Genomic DNA, 21159 nt, shown 5'->3' with positions numbered 1-21159 from the left:
TGAGAAGAGTAATTCACCAAACTTTTACTCCAATGTCTCCATGTAATCTATTTTTCTTCCCCCAAACTCACATAGGAATGGTCAGAATTCAGCCTTTACTGGGCAATACTAAGTGGACAACAGTATACCCAAGTTTCTGGGCCCAGGGAAAACCTTTAGAAGGAGAGCACTTACATTCCTCATCAGAGGAATGGGGGCTCACCTACCAGAAGGGCATCACCAGATAGGAATGAAGAAGAAGAGGAAGTGAGGTTGCTGCAGCTAGGTGAAATGAAAGCCTCAACGAAGGACTGGCTCCAGTTTCATGAAAGGGAGCTCCAGAGAAGGGTCTATCTACTGGACAAGAGAGATACACACTCCTTTTGTAGAACGTTAATAAGATTTCACCTCCTGAAATGAACCCTCTGCCCCACTAGCTTTCTCCAATTTTGGGGGTGTGTTTGCATGATCCTGGGTGTGATAATAGGCCATGTTGTGTGAGTGTATAAAAGGCCAAAATTCAGTGAGAGAAAATCAAAATTTAAAAAAAGACTAATGATTTCTAACCTGAAGCAAAGCAGATGTGATGCTTATCTGGAATCTCCTCCTATTTAAATGCTTCATTTCAAGTACCACACGATAAAAAACAGGAGAAAAACACAGATTTTTTTTTGAAAAATGTTTTATTTAAACCTTTTAAATCTTTTACAACAATAAAATATTGTGTCAATATAAACCCCTTGACTGAAACCATTCACATCAAACGTTACAGCAAATTGTTTTATTTTTGACATCCAACTCATCTTTGAAAGAATTTCCTTCTAATCACAATGCAGAATTTATTGAAAATAAATAATTGCTGGAAACTTCAATAGGCAATTTGAATAAAATAGTTGAAAAAGCAACTCTTAATGAAAATAGCGTTTATTATACATCAGTTACTAAATGAATAAACTAAATGATTTTTCTTTAAATTAATAACTTCAGAAATGTTTTATACAAAACTGTACAATTATAAAGTCGGCAGAAATATTTGGGTTAACTCAGGTTTGAACCAGAGTGTTAACTGCAGAGGAAAGGAAAATCGAAACAAAGAAAACCGTAACAGTTGTAAAACATGAACTCCTTGTGGGGGAGGAAAAAAAAAAATCCCAAAACTAAAACCCAACTACCAACAGAATGTAGAAGCTTAGCAGAAAAAGAAAAAGAAAAAAAAAAAGTCTGGGATTCAAATTAAAACAGGCTCTTCGACCTGCAGCTGGGGGACACACACTGTACCAGTGCCCATGGCCCTGGCAGCCCATACTGCTGTTGCTGCTGCTAAGTCGCTTCAGTCGTGTCCGACTCTGTGCGACCCCATAGACGGCAGCCCACTAGGCTTCTCTGTCCCTGGGATTCTCCAAACAAGATTACTGGAGTGGGTTGCCATTTCCTTCTCCAATGCATGAAAGTGAAAAGTGAAAGTGAAGTCACTCAGTCGTATCTGACTCTTAGGGATCCCATGGACTGCAGCCCACCAGGCTCCACCATCCATGGGATTTTCCAGACAAGAGTACTGGAGTGGGGTGCCATTGCCTTTTCCGCAGCCCATACTAAGGATCCTCAAAAGGGGGCCATAGGCTTTCAGGTCCTTATAGGTAGTGTGAAGCTTTGTCTACCGCAGCTTCCTCTGGAGGTTGGGATAGGCTGCGGCCCAGACTTACGGAGCCCCCAGCAAGGTCTGGCTAGCAGGGACTGGGTGCATGGCTGCATGTCTGGTCCAGAATGTGTGCTCCTTGGGAATGAGGTGTGCCTGTGGACCTGGCATGTAGACATGACAGCTAGTAATAAAGCCACAGAAACTGCATGATTTTTGGATCTCTACATAGACCAGTGAGACTTTCTGTAGTTTTTTTTTTTTTTTTTTGTAAATAATAATACGATACACATAGCTATCTACAAACACACACACGTTTGCACGCTCACGCACACACACACACACACACAAACACACACACACAGACAAAAAGATGAAGAGGAAAAAATCCAGCCGCCCAGGAGCTCTCTAGCTCACTCAGTCTTCGCCATGGGCTTACTACCAGCTGTGATTGTTGGAGGCACAGAGATGGCTCCCCATGGAGTCCACCCAGAGGCAGTGGTATATACACGAGAGGAGGTGGTACGTGACTAGACCAGAATCCCTGTAAACTTTGTCTATCATTTCATTGACTTTCTGCACAGAGCAGAGAACTCCTGTCCACCACTCCCTCGCCACCCCTCCCTGAGGGTTTCTCACTCACGGAGAAGGCGGTGAACTGGAGGTGAAACGAACTGGAAAGCGTTGACCCAGTCCGTCGCCAGCGTGTCCCGGTCAGGTCGTCGTCTCCAGCTAAAGCAATCGCGTATAAAAGCAAAATCCTTTGCCTATAAGGGCTAAAGTAGGGTCGCGCTAGCAGCTGGCCTGGCAAGGCGCGGCGCGGGTGGGGAGCTTGGAGTAAGTGCAGGCATCCCTAGACTTCGGGAAGTGAGGAGCACTTTCCGCTCCTCAAGCCGACCTCTTTCGCCTGGCGCCGCAGCGGAATCCTTCTAGGGCATCTAGGTGCACTGTAGAAGCCTATGAGGGTTCCATAGTCGCGGGATGCAGGGCAGAAACCTTCAAAATCTCCTTTCCTCCTGTGTGCTGGTTTGCAAACAGAATCGGCTGCCTATTTTGCCTACCCTAGGAACTCTGTCTCCCGGAAAAAAGCCAAAATAAACATATATATCTCCAATATCATCAACAACTCTCTCTACTGTATCCTCTCTTCTCCATAAAGATTTGGGATAGGAGATCGGTGGATGGGTAGACATCTCTCCCTCCTTCCTTTTCTAAGCAATTAAAAAAAAACATCAGCTCAATGAAGGAATAATAATAATAGCAATAACAATATGAAGTGGTCGATTAGATACAAATCATCTCACAAATATTGTGTACAGTTGTAGTAAAACACCGCAGACACTTAGAAACGCTATAGAATTTTTTAAAAATGCAAAACTAGCCTATTGTAAAACAGATTTCACCTGAAATACAGCTGCTATAACCAAGGCGCTGAAAGGTTATTCAGAGGCACACATCTGTCTTCCCACCCCTTTCCCCATCCCTACCCCGCCCCCAAGTTACTCGACTCCTTTCTCTTCCTAGAGAGGAGCGACCAAAAATCAAAACAAACAAACAAACAAAAAAAACCTTACTTAAAGTAAACAGCGTATTTGATCAGCAGAAAAGGTTGGAGGGAAGTGTTTTTCTTGACGCAGGGGAGATGAGGTCCCTGCCTGGATGCTTGATGCAACTGTGTATCCGCGTTAAGCCTGAATGCCTACGTGTGTTTCATTTCTTAGCGTAAGTTAGACTCTTCTGTTGGGAAAAGAAAAAAAAAAAATGGAAGGAAGGAGAAAAGAAAGAACAAACAAGAGAGAGAAAGTGAGAGAAATCGCAATAATAAAGCTGGAATTAAAGGAAGAGAGTGGAAGAGAAAGAGAAATCCGCGCTGCTCCCAGTGCGGCCGGCCGCTTCCTGGCTTCCTGCAGTCAGAGATCATGGCAGGATGTGTCTGTTTTCACCGTGTGCGTGTGCGAATAAACCTCATGTGGCTGCTGATCCCCTGGTGGAGTCATTCTTTTCTCTTTCTGTCTTCGATTACAGAACCAGACACGCACCACTTCTTTCTCCAACTGGAGGCTGTCTGCCAGCGAGGAAATCTCCTGCGCCGCAGGCTTCGGACACTTGAGGAAATGCGTCTCCAGTACGCCCTTGACACTCACCTCGATAGAGGTTCGCTTCTTCCGTTTGCGACCCTGTGCCGCGATCTTGTCAATGCTGGTCGGGCTCCCTGTGGATGAATCAGCCTCTTCCAGCCACTTGTTCAGCAGCGGCTTCAGCTTGCACATGTTCTTGAAGCTCAGTTGTAAGGCCTCGAATCTGCAGATGGTGGTCTGAGAAAACACGTTGCCATACAATGTGCCCAGCGCCAGCCCCACGTCAGCCTGCGTGAAGCCCAACTTGATTCTTCTTTGTTTGAACTGTTTGGCAAACTGTTCCAACTCATCCGAGGTTGGTGTCTCCTCGTCCGAATGGTCCAAGCAGTGATGCGAACCTAGGTCGCCGTGGTCTGGGGCTTCCCGGAGCACTGGATGTAAGCTCTGCGCTGAGGCAGAGGCCGGCGGTGGAGTGAGCCCCCCGTGCTCCAGCATGCCGCTCACCGTGAAGCCAGGCTGCGAGTACACATTAAGGGGTTGGCTGCTCGACGTGATGGACGGATTCGGAGCTGGGCTCGCTCCCCAGGCATTCGGATGGTTAGTGTGCGGAGAGTGGTGGGAGACATGCGGCGAGCGATGATGGATGATCGCGCCCAACTGTAGGTCTTCACGCGCAGGCTTCACGTCTTGCTGTTCCAGGGGGCTGGTGGCCAGTGTGGAGGACCATGGCCCTCCATCGCTCAGACTGGTTACCCAATGATGCCCGAGGGGATGCCCATTGCTAGGAACTCCCTGCAAGTAATCACTTTGGAGAAGTTTCTGAGGGTTTCGGAAAGGACTCCCCTGCTGCATGCCCGCAGAGTCCGCATGGACTAGAGAGCTGGAAGTGAGAATGCTGTAGGGATTCGAGGCAGCTGTGGCCATGGTCGGTGAGGATCCCCTACTAGTTATAATGTGGCAAAGGGAGCAGCTACAGTCTTTGACATCTACTGTGCGGGGAGCCAAAGCAGCGAGAGCGAGTTACCGGCATCCGCTGAGGCCAATTGCATCGCGTCTTGACCTGGCCTGCCACGAACTCCACCAATGGCGGAGCGAGAGGCCGAGCTAGCTTTCCAAATTAGGCGGGCGAAGCTTGAGAGTTTCGGTGAGACTCAAGCAGGAAGTGAATCAATCTTTTGGCTCCATTGGCTGCCTGGCGCTGAGTGGCAGGAGCTTATTTGGTTGACCCTTCCCCCAACCTCCCCCCACTCTTGGACTTCAGGGATGTTTGTAGAGGAGCGGGAAGGGTGAGAGGGGGCGTGTGCGTGTGTGTGGTGCGGGATATAATTTTAGAACTCTTTTAGGTTTAGATTAACCCAAATAAAGAAGAATATTAAGAAAACAATATAACTTTAAATGCCATCCAGATCTTAACGGATATGGATTTTTCTCAGATAAATTTGGCACTCTGGGTTAATTGGGTGCCAGAGAGTGAAAAACAAAACCCCACTCTAGGCTTTGAGCAAAGGAACATGTTCGGTATGACCCTAAATCTAGTATCAAAACCCATGATCCCAATAAGAAATATTTCAATGCGTTTAATTTCATTTTTCATTTATAAGAAACTCTATACCAAGTAAAAAAGCATCTAAGAAAAAGATGCTGAAAATCTTCTGGAAAACAGACATACAAACAAAAACATGTTGATTTAAGGCATGAAGCACTGGAAAATTCCGAGAAAGTAAAATTTAATGTGATACCAGCAAAAATCAGTTATTTTGAAATTTGTCTTCCAATTTAGTTGGTTAATCAGGACTTTTTTTTTTTTTTTTTACTGCTCCGCTCCGTGTCAGCTCCCATCACAGGTCTCACAATTTTTGTCAGAGGCAACTCTTGCTGAAGAGGGTAACCCTTCTACGCATTCACCCGAGACACACTGCGAGCCTTTCCACCCCCAGTAGGTACATAGGTGAATGTTCCTGACTACCGGCGCCCAGTGTTGTCCCCTAGGAAAATTATTTTTAACACACACATCTTCAAACCACCCCCAAATCCCACACAGATTGAAGAAAATGGAAATCAATTAGTACGCCCGGGAAATTCAGAGAGAGAGAGAGAGAGGTGGCTGGTGGTCTGTTTGGCGTTAAGTACCGCCTTCCCCAACTCCCAACCCCCACCCCCTACCCCCACCCCCGACATTCCCTTCAAGCTTGAATTTACTTTCAGATTGGGAAGACGGGACTGTTTTTACATTTTAGTTAGAGGAAAATAGAGGAAAGACTTGTACTCCACCTAAGCTTTTATAAGTTCGGGAAGGACAAGTCTATGTGCTCCACAGCCCAGTGCAAAGGTATTGCTTTCAAGCAGAGTACGGTGAAATGCAAAGATTTTGGATTTGCTCTAGCAAAGAAAGGCAACATCAACATCGGATACCTAGCATGATCTTTCAAGTTAAAAAATGACCTTTCATTGCATAATTTTGGAGATAACCTAGTTGCATAATTATATTTGCACTTGCAGAAGACAGCATCAGAGTTCCCTTATTGGTTTAAAATTCCATTAAATATATTGCAAGAGCTCCTAGGCTAAGCTTGATTTAAATTTGCATACATTTTCATATATTTAGCAGAAATAAAAGAAGGCTTGCAGCTACCAGAAAGTCATCAAGGCATTAGTTTCTCTGAGAAGACAGATCTGAAGAAAATGCAAGAAAACGAGAAAAAATATCAACAAGGTGAGCTTATTCTGCCATTCCTTTATGTAGCTATAGTGTATATTTCCTATAAAATGAGTAATTTCTTATGATAGCACAGAGCAGTAAAAGCTTATGTTAGGAAATGTGAACAGTGTCTATTATGCAAGAAAGATTGGCATCTGGTTGAGATCTATTTCTTTCTTTCTCTTTCTCTTAAAAAAAAAAAAAGATAAGCACTTGTAATTATTGGCAGAGAGGATCATTTGCCATCTTCCCCCTCCTTCTCCCCTACTGAAATTGTGTTTTCATTTGCTGGTGTCCTATTGTAAAGGTTTATCTGCTTTTAACCTAGAAATTGATTTCCCCTCCCTCCCTTTCCTTTTCTTTCCCTTTCTTTTCCTTTCCCTTCCATTTTCTTTCCTTCCTCTACCCTCCGCTCCCCTCCCCTCCTCTCCTCTACTTTCTTCTTCTCTTTCTGCCCAGGAATGTCATTTCTTTACTACCAACTGTGTACATTTTCCTTTGCAAGAATTCAATTTCATTTGTGCCTAAAATGTTGCTTCATGAAGAAAAAATAACTTTATAAAATTTTAAAAAATGAAAGTTTTCAGGCATTCTGTTAGACTGCCTGTTCAAGGATCCATTTGCCAGTCCGAGTGGGTTCAGTTTAGAGGTCAGAGGGAAACGCATTGAAGAAACCATAGGAACAAAAAGTTCATGATCATTTCCAGGTTGTTGTGGATTCTCCACCCTCACAATCGCAGCTGTGTTTGGTGAAAGAGTTTCAAATCTTAGCTTGGTCATTCTAGGAATTAAAGCAATTGTCAATTTATAAAACTTTTGCATGAAGAAGAAGGGGAACCTCTTTCAATTTTGACTTGCTTGATTTCTTACAATCTACCTTCCTCTTGCCAGTGGCTTCTGTTCTGGGCAAAGGGGTTTGACCAGAGGTGCAAAAGTAGTTCAGATCTTTTGCCCCGAGGCTGGTTGAGGGGGGAGGTGTCAAGGATGTGGGCATCTGCACCCAGCGACAGGTTTTTCCACACTGTTGCTTTCCAGTCTTTGAATACAAGAATAAATTCTGTCAAGAGGAAAATAAAACGATGTTAGTTGTCTTTCTATTTCCATTATTTCCTTTCCTTTTTCCTTCTTCCTTCGTTTTAATAATTAGTTCCCATGAATATAGATACTGTTTATTGAATTCAGATGGAAGCATGTCCTTTAGCAGTTGAGATACAATTTCTTTCACACAAGATGGCAAGGTTCTTTGTTTTTGAAGAAAATATCTGCATATAGTCACATCTTCTTCCTGTTCTATCTAATCTACTGGAGAGGTTTCCTTCACCCTCTCCTGTCAGTCTAACTTCCCAAGTGTAACAGATGCCGCTCTCAAGCGCTCCTTTCTGCGGCTTCTCTTTATTCAGCCTTGCATATTTCTCCCCATGATCTGGGTTTCCATAGAGAGAGGAATAAAAGGGGGGACCATGGTCACAAATCCCCTGCCCCATGCGAAATAAAAGAGCCTCATTCAATAGAGAACCTTGTCTGGACATGGGAGAAAAATAAGTCCATGTGAAGCTACTGTTGCAAAGAGCTGGTAACTTATTTTTTGTAGACTTCATTTTACCTTAAACTCAAAATTTACCACTGGTAAACCTGTCCACTTGGATAGCTGGGATAAATACACAGCTTGGTGTTCTTCTCACTGAGATCTTGAAGTCCACTGCCAGATCCTTGGATCTGATTTACCCCACCCCCTCCAGAGCTATGGTTTGAATATAAAAATGGCTGTGAACCCTGCCAGGCTAGGGCAGCTAAAAGTCACCCTAGAGAAGAGCCAGACTTAGAATTGGAGGAATTATAATTTTAGCAAGTCTACACACCTATTTCCAGCAAGGCAACACAGGTTTCGTTTGCCATGCCTGGCCACGACACAGCACCAACTTCATTCCGCCTAGGATTGCCTTCATACCCAAACTCACCAGGCCACCCTACCTATCATTTTGCTGGTTTTTAAAAGGGCAAATCAGTTAATTTTCAAAAACAAGCCAGATCAGCTTGATTTACTTGTACTCATTTATCTGTAACGTGGGAGTTCACAGTGACTTTCTTCTCTCACAAGATTTAAGGATATAAAACAATTCCTGAAAGACTTCACAGACCCCATGCCCGCCTCCTTCCCTTTCTAAGTAAGGAAGGACTCACAAAAGAAATTAAGCAGATTAAGGTAGTTCAGATTGCCTGTTCCTGTGGAAGCATCCAAGCGTGGTTGTGGCTGGGAAGCCTGTGCCCAGGCTGGTTCAGAATGAGCCCCGGCCATGGAAATTCTGCCCCTTGTAAATTTCATATTTGAGTGTAGATTATGAAGTGTTTTTGTTATCAGTACAAATTGGAAAGGGGAGATTATCTGGGGCTAGAGCTGGTGGAGACTGAGGATGGGGTTAAGGAAAGAAGTCCAAATGGCCCGATTTGAATGTGTATAATGCAGACTGGAGCTCCAGATGGTAGGACATAGTACATATGCATGACCAAAGATTGAAAACTTTATTTTCAACATAAATTCACTTTGGAAACAGGGACAGTTAGATTGGGCTTGGTGAGGAGAAGTACACATATTCTTGTTATAGCCAGGAAACTCCTGAGGGATGGAAAACAGTTGAACAACCTCTTCAAAGCAACAGAGAAAGAAACCTTTTCCCTGATGTCTGTACACTAAGCTCACAAGACATTCTCAATGTGAGACACAGCTGCCCTTCAAAGCACCAGTTTACTGCAGCTGCTCTCATAGTTCTTATTGTTATTGTTGTTGTTCTTCTTGGCAAACTGCATGGGGAAGGAGGTAAGGGGCTTTTAATATTCTGAGGGATAATTTTTTAAAAATTAGATGGCATTAGCAGACATGAGCCAATACTGATTCAAGCTCAACTAGTTCATTTTTAAAAGATCTCTGTTGGCATTCCTTGAACATGAAGAAAAGGATATTTAGAGAAAAGGAGAAAGGGAAAGAATGGAGTGACAACATACAGCAAATGCTGCAGCATAAACAAGGTTATTTATAAAATATAATACTCATCACAATCTTCAAGAATGCTAGTCATTTGCTAGCAAAATCGACTGTCACTGGGGAAACTGCTGAAGTATCTTGTGGCTGGGGCAGAGACAGGAGGGTTAGAAGACAGATAGGGACAATAAAGACCCGGTACTGGCTCCCACTGGTGCCACTGAGTAGACAAGGTTGAGCTGATCCTTTCTTAGTTTCTCTTCCGAGTTTACAGCTTATTTCTTCCCTTGACATTGCCAGATTTTACAGCATCCCAGGGAAAGAACTCTATAGGGACAGAGCTATTGTGCAATATTCTATGTGGCTATCATTTTTCCCAGTACTAGGATTTAGGGTGTTTAGAAATCATTATGGGTATTTGCCAGTCACATTTTTTTGTACTACAAATAAGGACAAGTTTCTAGGAGTCCAGTCAATTGTTTTTTAAAAAATACAGATCCAATGTGGAATTACTTCCGTGTGTGTGTGTGTGTGTCTGTCGGTCTGTATGTCTCTCTCTCTATAGTGAAGTCGCAGATTGTTTATAAATTGTGGTGGTTTGTAATTTTTTTATGTTTAGTTTTTTTCCTTAAAACAGAAATGGTAGGAGCATTTAAAGAGAAAAAAAATAGTTTCAGCTGTGTAATTGATCTTGTAGAGATCTCATAGAGATGATCTATTACTTTAAACTCTGTGTGTGTGTATATATATATATAGGACACGTCAGTAAGTCCATCTAGTTGAACATTAGAGGCTGTTTATAAATCACTTTGTTAGTTAATAGAGCAGCTTCAAATTGCAATTCACTTCCTTCTTCATGGACAGATTAAGGTTTTAACATACAAAATTCTAGGAATACTCCTCCGGTTTCATTCATAACTGAGGTTGTGTTTTCCCTGCATGTGTGTCTCACTTCTTTAGTTAATAGTATTTATTTGAAGTGGCTAGCATTCTGTGTCCCCCCTACCCACCCTGTGAAGTGATTGAACTATGGAAACTTGATTATATATTGAAATATGGGGTCCTTCTAAGAAAAGGCTTTTAGTAAGTAATCAGCTGAGTATTGGGGGTTAATGTTACCATTTTTTGTGTCCCATGATGAGGAAGAATCTATATCATATTTGAAAGTAAGCAAATGACCAGATTTAACCTCCTATCATTTATTCAGAAATTTCCCAGAGCGATTTGGTTGGGAAACAGGCTGATTGAGAGAAAAATGTATTAAAAAGTATTTTAAAATCAAGTATTATATATCAAATATAAATATATAATTAATACACGAGAGAGAAGTGTTTGGGGAATAGTCCACTTTACGAAGACTTTTGGAGGACTCATTTTTTACAAGAATATAAGAGCTTCCTCTGTTGTAATTGCTGTGCTAGTTCTCCGGGAGGGGGGTTTTAATTTCCTGAATACTCTTAAAAATCTGCATATCCTGTAACTTTCCTTAAGGCCACTTTTTTGCACTTTGCCCCGGTCTCCACTGGGGGAATCAATTTGGCTTGCCTGCTTGGGAAAGAGATCTATTTGCTCTAGTATTTCAGTTTTTAGGTGCTTATGGATCATGCCATTGTGTGTGTGTGTGTGTAAATTTTATATCCAAGAAGTTTTTGAAAATTTTTTTTCAATGTTCAAGTGCTCAAGAGGCCAGCAAAATAACTCAGCCCTTACCAGGTCTTCCCTCTTGGATCTGCTCCCTAGACCACAACTCTGCAGCTAGTCCAGTCTCAATTCTGGTATTGTTATGAACCTAAGTGCCTTAGCTCCAACCTGCAGAGTCAGAACCATGCAGAATCAAAGAGCTGTCCCAAAGTCCTGAACAAGATCTTGGTGGGAGGGGATGTGATCTGGGCAGCAACAGTATTCCTCACCTCCGAGAGGTAGCCTGGCTAAAATGCTTGGGTGAAACCCAGCGGCTTGACCTGCTTTAGCCTCTGAAATACATCCTGAATAGAGATGGTTGGACCAGGACAGGGGTGGGGGCTTTCAATTGGGAGATTCCGTGTTAAGCTAAATTGGTAGATGAAAATTCCTTGAGCTGAATGGGTCCTTTTCTGACAATCGAGCAGCTATCGAGAGGGGCTTATTTTGCCAGCTTCTTGGCTTGGACTGTCCTGCCCCCAACAGGTTCTCATCCTCTATTTGGAACAGCTTCCATAGGAAGGAGGAGGGTGAATTTCCCAGGTCCAAAGTGGAGGGAGGTGGCCAAGATCTAGAAAAGCCGGTGCCAGGGCAGCTGTGTGAGCTGTGTGATTCTGGGGGCCAGCAGGCAATTAATTTTGGGAGGTCCCCTGGACCTAGGCTGAGCATCCTTGTCCCTTGGTTCTTTGCTCTGTGGGCCCCTTAAACATTTGTAAGCCCAGTGTCTCCCTCTGTAGGCCTGAACAAAGGTGAGATGATTAAGGTAACCATTTCTTTGAAGATACAACCCAGCCCCTTTACTGCCAGACACTTTATGTTATCAGAATTCTGCCTCAGTGACACTCTCCCTTGGAGGTGTGCTTAGGAAAGCAGCCACCCCATGATTCTTCTTGTGTGTGTATGTGTTGGGGGTGATAGTCACCTTAAAATATTTTATCCAGGCACAGAAATGTTAACTCAGATCATATTGAGGGCATCAGGATTTAAGCCTCCCTAATCCTCTTTATAAAGAACAAATTTCCTGTTTATAACAATTGACAAGGGCAAGAGAAACAGGCTTCTAAGGAAATACACTTTGGGCAACCTAAATAACACTAATTTTTTTCTTTTACATTCTAAACATTTCTCTTAACATACTCAAATCATTGAGGTTATCTCATTTGCCCCCTTACCCTCCTTTTACTTACTTGTACTTTCTGAGAGAGATTGAGGTTCCTGTTCTCATTTAAACTATAATTCAATCATATATGCCCTCATCTTTACCTTTAGATGCAGTATTTCCCTAGGTGCTTGATGTAAATATTAGATATGCACTCCCCCTTAAATGGATCACATATACCTTGTGTGTGTGTGTGTGTGTGTGTGTGTGTGTGTGTGTGAGAGAGAGAGAGAGAGAGAGAGAGAGAGAGAGAGAGAGAGAGAGAGAGAGATTACTTGGCTGAAATTTACATATTGAAGAACAAACTTTTTTGAGTGTAAATTGACTTCAAAAGTGACCTGAACTCTGTATCTCTGTGTATGGATCTGAACTTTGCAGAAGCTGAGTCTTAGAACTGTAGAAGTTTGATTTTCTTTTAACTTTTAGTGGACAGCTTTGTAGAAAACTGAAATTTGTCCTTTATAAACACCCACATTATTGATGGAGAGAAGCATTTGATTTCTTCCTCTTTTATGCCCTTCAAATTGAAGAATTGCATTTGCAAACACATTCTTATGTTTTCAATATTATTGAGGAGTCTGCAAAGTTTTCTAAAAAGATGGAAAATAAGCCACATCACACAAATAGAAACATTTTGATAAAGATATTCTTTTTTTCCTGAGATTTTACTACTAAAAATATAGACAAAACTTTCTTAAAACAGTTCTAGTAAGATGATGCCTTGCATTATAAATTTACTCTTCTCTTTACATGTCTTTAGAGTAAGTCTCATCACAGAAAACCAGATTTAAAACTCTATTTAATTATCCACCTTATCATATTTTAAAAGGTGTCATATCTGTACATGCTATGAAAGGAAATCAAAATATAGTTACTGGAAATTGTGGGGAAATGGTAGAACAATGCAATGAAGTTTAGAGTAGAAACAAGTGTACTGAACTTTTTAATAACCTTTAAACATTCTTTACAACATATAAAAAATAACTGTGTCTTTATGGGATAAATGCTTACTTTTGGAGGTGATTATTGAAAGTAAACAATGATCATAAATAAGCTAGCTCTGATGAATGATTTCTGAGAAACATTAAATGCCCCTAGCTTACATAATTATAGCTGGACACTCTGTTTTCAAATATGTATGAGTGTTTCTGGCTTGGTGGATCTGCAAACTGCTTTGAAATGACCAGTTTTGTGTAAGTATATTTCAAGTAAACCCAGTAAATTGAGATCATTCTCTATCAGTTCAGTTTATGCTTTATAGTTAGTTTAACATTCTTATTTGATTGTCTTAGTAATGTGAATTGCCTACAGCGGCTGATGATACAGCTTTAATTCTGTTTTAAAGGTCATGTAAACATGTGCCTGTAACGTAAGGAATGGAAATTCAATTCCCATTTTAATGTTTCCTCACATTTATTCCACAACCTTCACATAGAAAATTAGCAAGATTTAATATAAAACTATTTTAATGTTATGATTTCATTAAAATCCTTTTTCAATATTTTACTTTTCCTTTTGCAGGGCTAAGAAGTCTTCCTCCACTTTGCAGTGCATAGCTTATGCAACATACATTACTCATACTGGAGGCAGAAAAATATTTCTGTCAAGATCTTTTCACTTTTCCAGTGCTTTTTGCTAATAAAGAACTGAGAATTTCATTTCAGTCTCTCTATAGCTTTGGGTAAAAAGGACACAAAGCAAACTAGATCATCTAACCACATTTTAGATTGCAGTGGAGAGAAAGAATATTGTGCACATGTTTAGAAGCCTCTAGTCAAAGGCAGTTTTATAATCTGAAGATATGATCAAAACTGAACTGTGGAAAGCATATCATTAAGAAGAAAAATATATTTAAAATAGAGTTGACACAGAAGAATGCTTTAGTTGTTCCAGTTAATATAAAAGCATACAAACTATGTCTTCAAAGTTCTATGACTTAAATATTGATGGTTAGGCAGAGTTGTGTTTTACATCGCCTTTTAAAATATATGAAGACCTTGAGATTAAGGCAACATTTTGCTAATAGATTACAGTAAAACTTCTGAAAATGTGCTTTAAGAAATTGAATAAATCTTTACAAAACAGGCAATTATTAGTGCTAAGAAATAGTAATGTAGAGTATAAGGGAGGTGAGTATGTAAACATACAGGTTGAAATAAGTGTAAAGCTTTACTTCATTCTTCTGGAGATGGCATTGTGCTCTTTAGCTTATATTTCTTCTCACATTAGCTCTAAGCTAAAATTTATTTACACTGAAATTAAGCTGGAGATAATGTTTTCAAATATCTTTCTCTTTAAACTGAATTGATCAATTGATAGAAGTGGTAAAAACAAAATAGAAAGTATATGTACATCTACTGATTAATTAGCATATTTTAACACAATAAAAAATAATTAAAAAATGCATAAATGAAGCCTGAATGTCACCAGTCTTAAATGTAGTTTCCTTTGCTACGAGGAACAATGATTCAAAAATTTTAAATTCAAATTTGGAAGATGATTGCAGTTCTAGTGTAGGAAATGTTTTGTTCTGTGTTTATGCCTTAAAATTGTGTTGCAGTGGAGCGGTGTGATGCTTGTGAGCTCCCAGCATGACATACTGGAGCCAGGGCCAGAAGGTGCAGAAGGTGATGGTGCAGCCCATCAATCTCATCTTCAGATACTTGCAAAATAAATCTCAGATTCAGGTGTGGCTTTATGAGCAAGTGAATATTTGGATAGAGGGCTGTATCATTGGTTTTGATGAGTATGTGAACCTTGTATTAGATGATGCAGAAGAGATACATTCTAAAACAAAATCAAGAAAACAACTGGGTTGGATCATGCTAAAAGGAGATAACATTACTCTGCTCCAAATTGTCTCCAACTAGAAGTGATCAATGAAGTGAGAAATCGTTTGGTAATACAGTTGGTTTTTTAGGTGTCCTTTGTTAGAGATGTAGTTCTAAAACATGTATTCATATTGGTATGCTTACCCTTATGTTATTAGCAGATGACAATAAATGCTGTGGGACTGTTTTTATCAAAATAAAAAATAAATAAATAAAATTGTGTTCCAGGTGAATAATCATGAATGCAGATAGGGGAAAAGAGCTATGGGCATGAAAATCTTAGGTGTGGATCTAAGTGGTTAATTAAAAAAAAAATTGCCTCTGGTTTTCAGCTTACACTTTCAAGAACTTCCTTTATTTTTTCTTTTTCTTAGTGGCAGGAATTCAACATACAAAGTTTATATGTAAAGCCTGAAAAAATTGCTACATAGTCATGAACACTTTGAACTCTAACAATACTGCAAAGACAGTTGATTGGTGATAAAAATCAGTATGAAAGGAGACTCTACTTTCTGTGATTTGGTCCTCTGGCCTTATGTCAGTATATCAAAATTGAAATTGCATGAAGATGAATTTTGTTTTTGCTATTTTTACACAATCTCGTGCTGTGCTATGCTTAGTCGCTCAGTCGTGTGCAACTCTTCACGACCCTGTGGACTGTAGCCAGCCAGGCTCCTCTCTCCATGGAGAGTCTCCAGGTATGAATACTGGAAGTGTGTTGCCATGCCCTCCTCCAGGGGACCTTCCCAACGCAGGAATTGAACCCAGGTCTTCCACATTGCAGGAAGATCCTTTATCATCTGAGCCACAATTTTAGTGTTGTACATATGTTCTTAGAATAAAAACTACAACTGGGAAAGCTGTATTACAGACAAATTGTAAAACTTCCCATTGTGATTTGCTTTTGATAGGAGACCTTTAGTTACCTGACTATTTACTTGCTTAAGGAAATGTAAATCGTACAATGGGGACCTCTCTGGCAGTCCAGTGGTTAAGATGCTGTACTCCCAATGCAGGGGGCATGGGTTCAATCTCTTTTTGTGGGAACTTGGTGCTGTAGCCAAGAAAAAAAACAACAACAACAAAACAATATTAAAATTTTAAAAAATAATTCTACAATGATGAAAGCCCTACATTTTTCTTGTTGGAATTTTCATTCTGAGCAATATATTCTAATAAGAAAATTTTTAGTTTTTCCTCTGGACTTAACAGTTTATGGACCTTACTCACAAAATTGCTGCTTTAAACAGTACAAAATAGAACTTCAAATCTAGATGACTGCATGGTCTATGTGTGCTGTCTGAGCTGAATGTCCATTACTGACTCACTTGGTTGTATGCATCTGATGTCACCTTAGCTAGGAAATATTGCATCCACAGGTGTCAATTTCAATATAAATACACATTTTCCTTTGATGGTGCTGTCAAAAAGATAGAAATACTTCTCACAGTTGAAAATTAGCTATTTTATAACTGCATACTCTTTCACCAGAAGAGAGAATTTTTTTCTTGTGTTAGTAGTTGCACTAAAAATAACAATTAAAAATGGGGAAAAAAAACCCAAACTTTGTATTTACATCTAATCCAAGCATACTGTAATCCACTTATTAGAGAGTTAGTGGCCATGCTTCTTCAGTTGCATTCATACATACACACATTTGAAAACAAACTGCTTTTTAATGCAGTTAAAACTGCACCATCATTTATTTTCAGATTCTTTTCAATTGCAGTATATTTCCACAATTTTCTAATATCCTATAGTTTTTCTCATGAGCAATGGCATCTATTTGTATTGTAAGGATCAGTGATTTGAACACAGACAGGTTATATAGAAACAGTTGTGGCTGATTATATTAATGTTGCCCTTATCAGTAAGTACAAATATTAAGATGTTTAAGTAACTGTGTTAAATTAAACTTGACATTACAAAACATTGTCTCTTGTCAAATCACTACTTTATATAATAATACAGATGAAAATTCTTTATTATACCTGTAAGAGAAAGTTTACATATTTACTTAAAATCAACTTCATTATAACAACTGAGGGACATACAATGTGTTTGAAACAATGAGCCACAATTCAATAGTTCCTAATAATGTATGTTCTTGTATGTTCTGCTGTGTGTTTTTCTTCGTTATCTTCTTATATCTGAAGTTCTATTTCCACCCCCCTTCCCTCCGTCCCTTGTATTTGATCATTTCTCTAAGTCCCTTGGCTGAACCAATCTCTTTTCATGCAGAGGATAAAAAGAGAAAAACTTCAAAGTAGGTTCAGGTAATTAACAGCTGAGGGGAATATAATCTAAACCATAGGCCCTGTTTTGCACCCAGGCTGACTCTCTGAGCCAGCCGGCAAGGGAGTGCCTATTCCCTATAGCATCTAAATCTGCTTCCTCTGAACAGCACTGCAAGGCCTCCAGTTATCACATCTGCATTTCAAACACCATGACTCTGGCATTAATTATTAATTAGCCTACAGTCACTCTAGAGGATTCAAGTTCCAGTCTGCACATACTTATTCATTGACCTCTATCTTAGTTTTTGTTGGGGAAAAAACTCAGTAGAATGGTTAATAATTTCCTTTCTCTCAGACCTTTGTTCTATTTTCATGGAGGGAAAACAGTATATTTTCCAATTGAGAATAATCACATAGTGGCCCCCAAATTTGTTTACAGTAAAATGTTTTGTCAAATGTTGAGAGGCAAAGAAAGAATGAAATGATTTATAGACACTATTGAGAATTGAAATGTACTTTTAAATGTTCAACACTAACTGACTGTAGTTTCCTCGAATTTGAAGATATGGGCGTTGGTAAAAGCTGTATATTTCTTAGTTCTTAATGAGAACAACTGCAGAACTTGTAAACTAAATTTCATCCTTGAAAAATATATGTGTATGATCATCTATCAAAAATATAGATGCATATGATGGCAAGAAATGTCTAAAAAATTAAAGATACAAAAATGGTTTTTAAAAAGGTGGATATTCTAATTTTGGTTTATTCTAAATAGAAAGCTAAAGATATTCACTTATTATCAGGAAATATTTCAATATGTAAATTATTATGCTATTTGTAACAAGCCTTGGGCCTAAATATGGAAGCCTTTACAGAATAGAATTTAATTGACCTGAGCTGAGAGTTAAGCAGACCCAAGTATGTATCTTAGACCCATCACTTAATAAGTGGCCTTAATCCCATATCATTTCTGAGATTCTGACTACCCCTTAGGAAAATGAGGATAGCATTAAAACCTACTTCATGGAATTGTTATAAGAATTAAATGACATAATGTATACAAAATCCTCATCATAATACCTGACATATGTTAATACTCAGTGTAAACTATATTAGTAAATAATTGCTCTATTATTTTACTGTGAGCTTTCTATAGTTTGTCTAAATTTGGTTTTATTTAAATATCAAATCCACACTGCATGTCTTTCCCAATATGGATTTTTTGAACAGCCATGTATGAATATGAGTCTTGTTATACTACTCAAAAACTACTATCACTAGTTCCCTAATACTACTCACATGCCATCATAATTACCTGCTTCTGCACCCCAAATAATGTTTTCTTGCTTTGTATTGTGACATTTATTCTGGAATCTAGTCATCACTGATGAAAACCTCTCCTCTTAATATAAGAACCCCTGTGGGTTTTCCCAAATATTTTAGCTTCTATCCTTGGAATGAGGGGTCTCCTCTGGAACCACTGCACCTGTATGCTGTTTCTTTTCTGTGAAATTCATCCAGGAATCCCTTTTCAGGGAAACTGTGACAAAAGTACAATTTGAGTATAAATCTTGCTATTTCTGGGCTTCCTCTAGTGGTAAAAAACAAACGAAAAACCTGCCTGCCAATACAGAAGATGTAAGAGATGAGGGTTCAGTCCCTGTGTTGGGAAGATCCCCTGGAGGAAGGCACTGCATCCTACTCCAGTATTCTTGTCCAGAAAATCTCATGGACAGAGGAGCCTGGTGTGCTACAGTCCAAGGTCACAAAGAGCTGGACACTACTGAAGCATCTTAGCACACATACACTTACTATCTGCCAAGATTGAGTCTGTTTCTAATACTGAAGTGGAAAGAGATGGTGTCTTGTTCTGAGTTTAAATCCAAAAATCCTGTTCCATACAAAGTTATAAATAATAGTTAAAACCTGGTACTATAAACACTCTGTAATGTTTAGATTGTTTTGATTTTTGTATAGAAAAAGTGTGTTTTTATTAAAGATTTATGTATTTACAATTTCTTATTTTACCATGGTTTTCATTGTTACCATTAACACTGGCAGAAAATTAGGTTAGTCAGATTAGCTGAGGTGACAGTGTCAACTTACCTGAGCAGATAATGCTATCAAAGTGAATTTTAAACACATATCACAGGTGCAAGTAAAACATCACCTAAATAATAATTGTACCATGGAAAAAAAATTAATGGTTAGTCAATCAGTTTCCTAGTGGAATAGAACTTTGTGTCAAATCTTGCTACATTTCTCATTTTTTGGTTGTTGTTGTTCACATGCTAAATCGTGTTCAACTCTTTTTGACCTGATGGACTGCAGCAAACCAGGCTTCCCTGTCCTCCACTATCTCCCAGAGTTTACTCAAACTTATATCCATTGCATCGGTGATGCCATCCAAACATCTCATCCTCTATTGTTCCTATCTCCTTCTGCCATCAATCTTTCCCAGCGTCAGGTTCTTTTCAAACGAGTCAGATCTTCACATCAAGTAGCCAAATATTGGAACTTCACTTTCAGCATCAGATCACCCAATGAATATTCAGGGTTGATTTTCTTTAGAATTAATTGGTTTGATCTCCTTGATGTCCAAGGGACTCTCAAGAGTCTTCTCCAAACCATATTTCAAAGGCATCAATTCTTCGGTGCTCAGTTTTCTTTACAGTCTAACTTTAACATCTGTATATGACTAATGGAAAAACCATAGAACCCAAGAAAATAAAATCTGCCACCGTTTCCATTCCCCTTCCATCTATTTACCACAAAGTGATGGTACCAGATGCCATGATGTTAGTTTTTTGAACATTGAGTTTTAAGCCAGCTTTTTCTCTTTCTTATTTCACCTTCATTAAGAGGCTCTTTAGATCCTCTTCGCTCTCTGCCATTAGGGTGGTATCATATGCATATCTGAGGTTGTTGATATTTCTCCCCACAATCTTAATTCCAGCTTTTGACTCATCCAGCCCAGCATTTCACATGCTGTACTCTGCACAGAAATTAAATAAGCAGGGTGACAATATACATCCTTGACGTGCTCCATTCCCAATTTTGAACCAGTCCATTGTTCCATGTCTGGTTTTAACTGTTGCTTCTTGACCTGCATACAGGTTTCTCAGGAGGCACGTCAGATGGTCTGGTATTCCCATCTCTTTAAGAATTTTCCACAGTTCCTTTTCGTCCATGCAGTCAAAGGCTTTCCTGTAATCAATGAGGCAGAAGTAGATGTTTCTCTGGAATTCCTTTGCTCTCTCATGATGGAATGAATGTTTGCAATTTGATCTCTGGTTCTACTATTTTTAAAATACAACTTGTACATCTGGAAGTTCTCAGTTCGTGTGCTGTTGAAGCCTAGCTTGAAGGATTTTAACCATTACCTTGTTAACATGTGAAATGAGCACAACTGTATGGTAGTTTGAACATTCTTTGGCATTGCCCTTGTTTGAGATTGGAATGAAAACTGACCTATTCCAGTTCCCCTATGGCTTAGTAGATGAAACTGCTGGATTCAGGCAGATGCAGTTCCATCCCTGGGTGGGGAAGACCCCCTGAAGGAGGAAATCACAACCCACTCTGGTATCCTTGTTTTAAAATTCCCGTGAACAGTGAAGCCTGGTGTGCTACAGTCCATGCAGTCACAAGAGTCACACATGACTAAGCATGTGCTGCTGTGGCTTTTGCTGAGTTTTCCAAATTTGCTAGCATATTGAATGCAGCACTTTCACAGCATCATCTTTTAGGATTTGGAATAGCTTAGCTGGAATTCCATCACATCCACAAGCTTTGTTCATGGTAATACTTCCTAAGGACCACTTGACTTCACATTCCAGGATGTCTGGCTCTAGGTGAGTGAACACACCATCGTGATTATCGGGGTG

General features: G+C 39.8%; 2 protein-coding genes and 1 long non-coding RNA gene across 3 annotated transcripts in view; 2 read left to right on the top strand and 1 right to left on the bottom strand.

Annotated features, from left to right (window-relative positions):
- Positions 1–643: 643 nt before the first annotated feature.
- Positions 644–4649, bottom strand: POU3F4 (POU class 3 homeobox 4). The gene has a single exon (XM_004022223.6). It carries the CDS (start codon positions 4615–4617, stop codon positions 3526–3528), a length of 1092 nt encoding a protein of 363 aa, XP_004022272.1. The 5' UTR covers positions 4618–4649; the 3' UTR covers positions 644–3525.
- A 1229-nt stretch (positions 4650–5878) lies between these two features.
- Positions 5879–21159, top strand: part of LOC132658848 (uncharacterized) — a 61018-nt gene continuing 45737 nt past the window's right edge. The window contains exons 1-2 of the long non-coding RNA XR_009598924.1: positions 5879–6022; positions 6299–6406. This is a non-coding gene — a long non-coding RNA (uncharacterized LOC132658848). The remainder of the gene's footprint in view (positions 6023–6298; positions 6407–21159) is intronic.
- LOC121818221 (small nuclear ribonucleoprotein E-like) lies at positions 12433–15112 on the top strand. Its single transcript, XM_060408366.1, has one exon. The coding sequence runs from the start codon at positions 14799–14801 to the stop codon at positions 15075–15077; it is 279 nt and encodes a 92-aa protein (XP_060264349.1). The 5' UTR covers positions 12433–14798; the 3' UTR covers positions 15078–15112.

This window comes from Ovis aries, chromosome X (genome assembly GCF_016772045.2).
Source record: "Ovis aries strain OAR_USU_Benz2616 breed Rambouillet chromosome X, ARS-UI_Ramb_v3.0, whole genome shotgun sequence".
NCBI classification, from domain to species: Eukaryota; Metazoa; Chordata; class Mammalia; order Artiodactyla; family Bovidae; genus Ovis; species Ovis aries.
The sequence above is the reverse complement of the archived record's forward strand: the minus strand, read 5'-3'. Positions and strand labels throughout refer to the sequence as shown.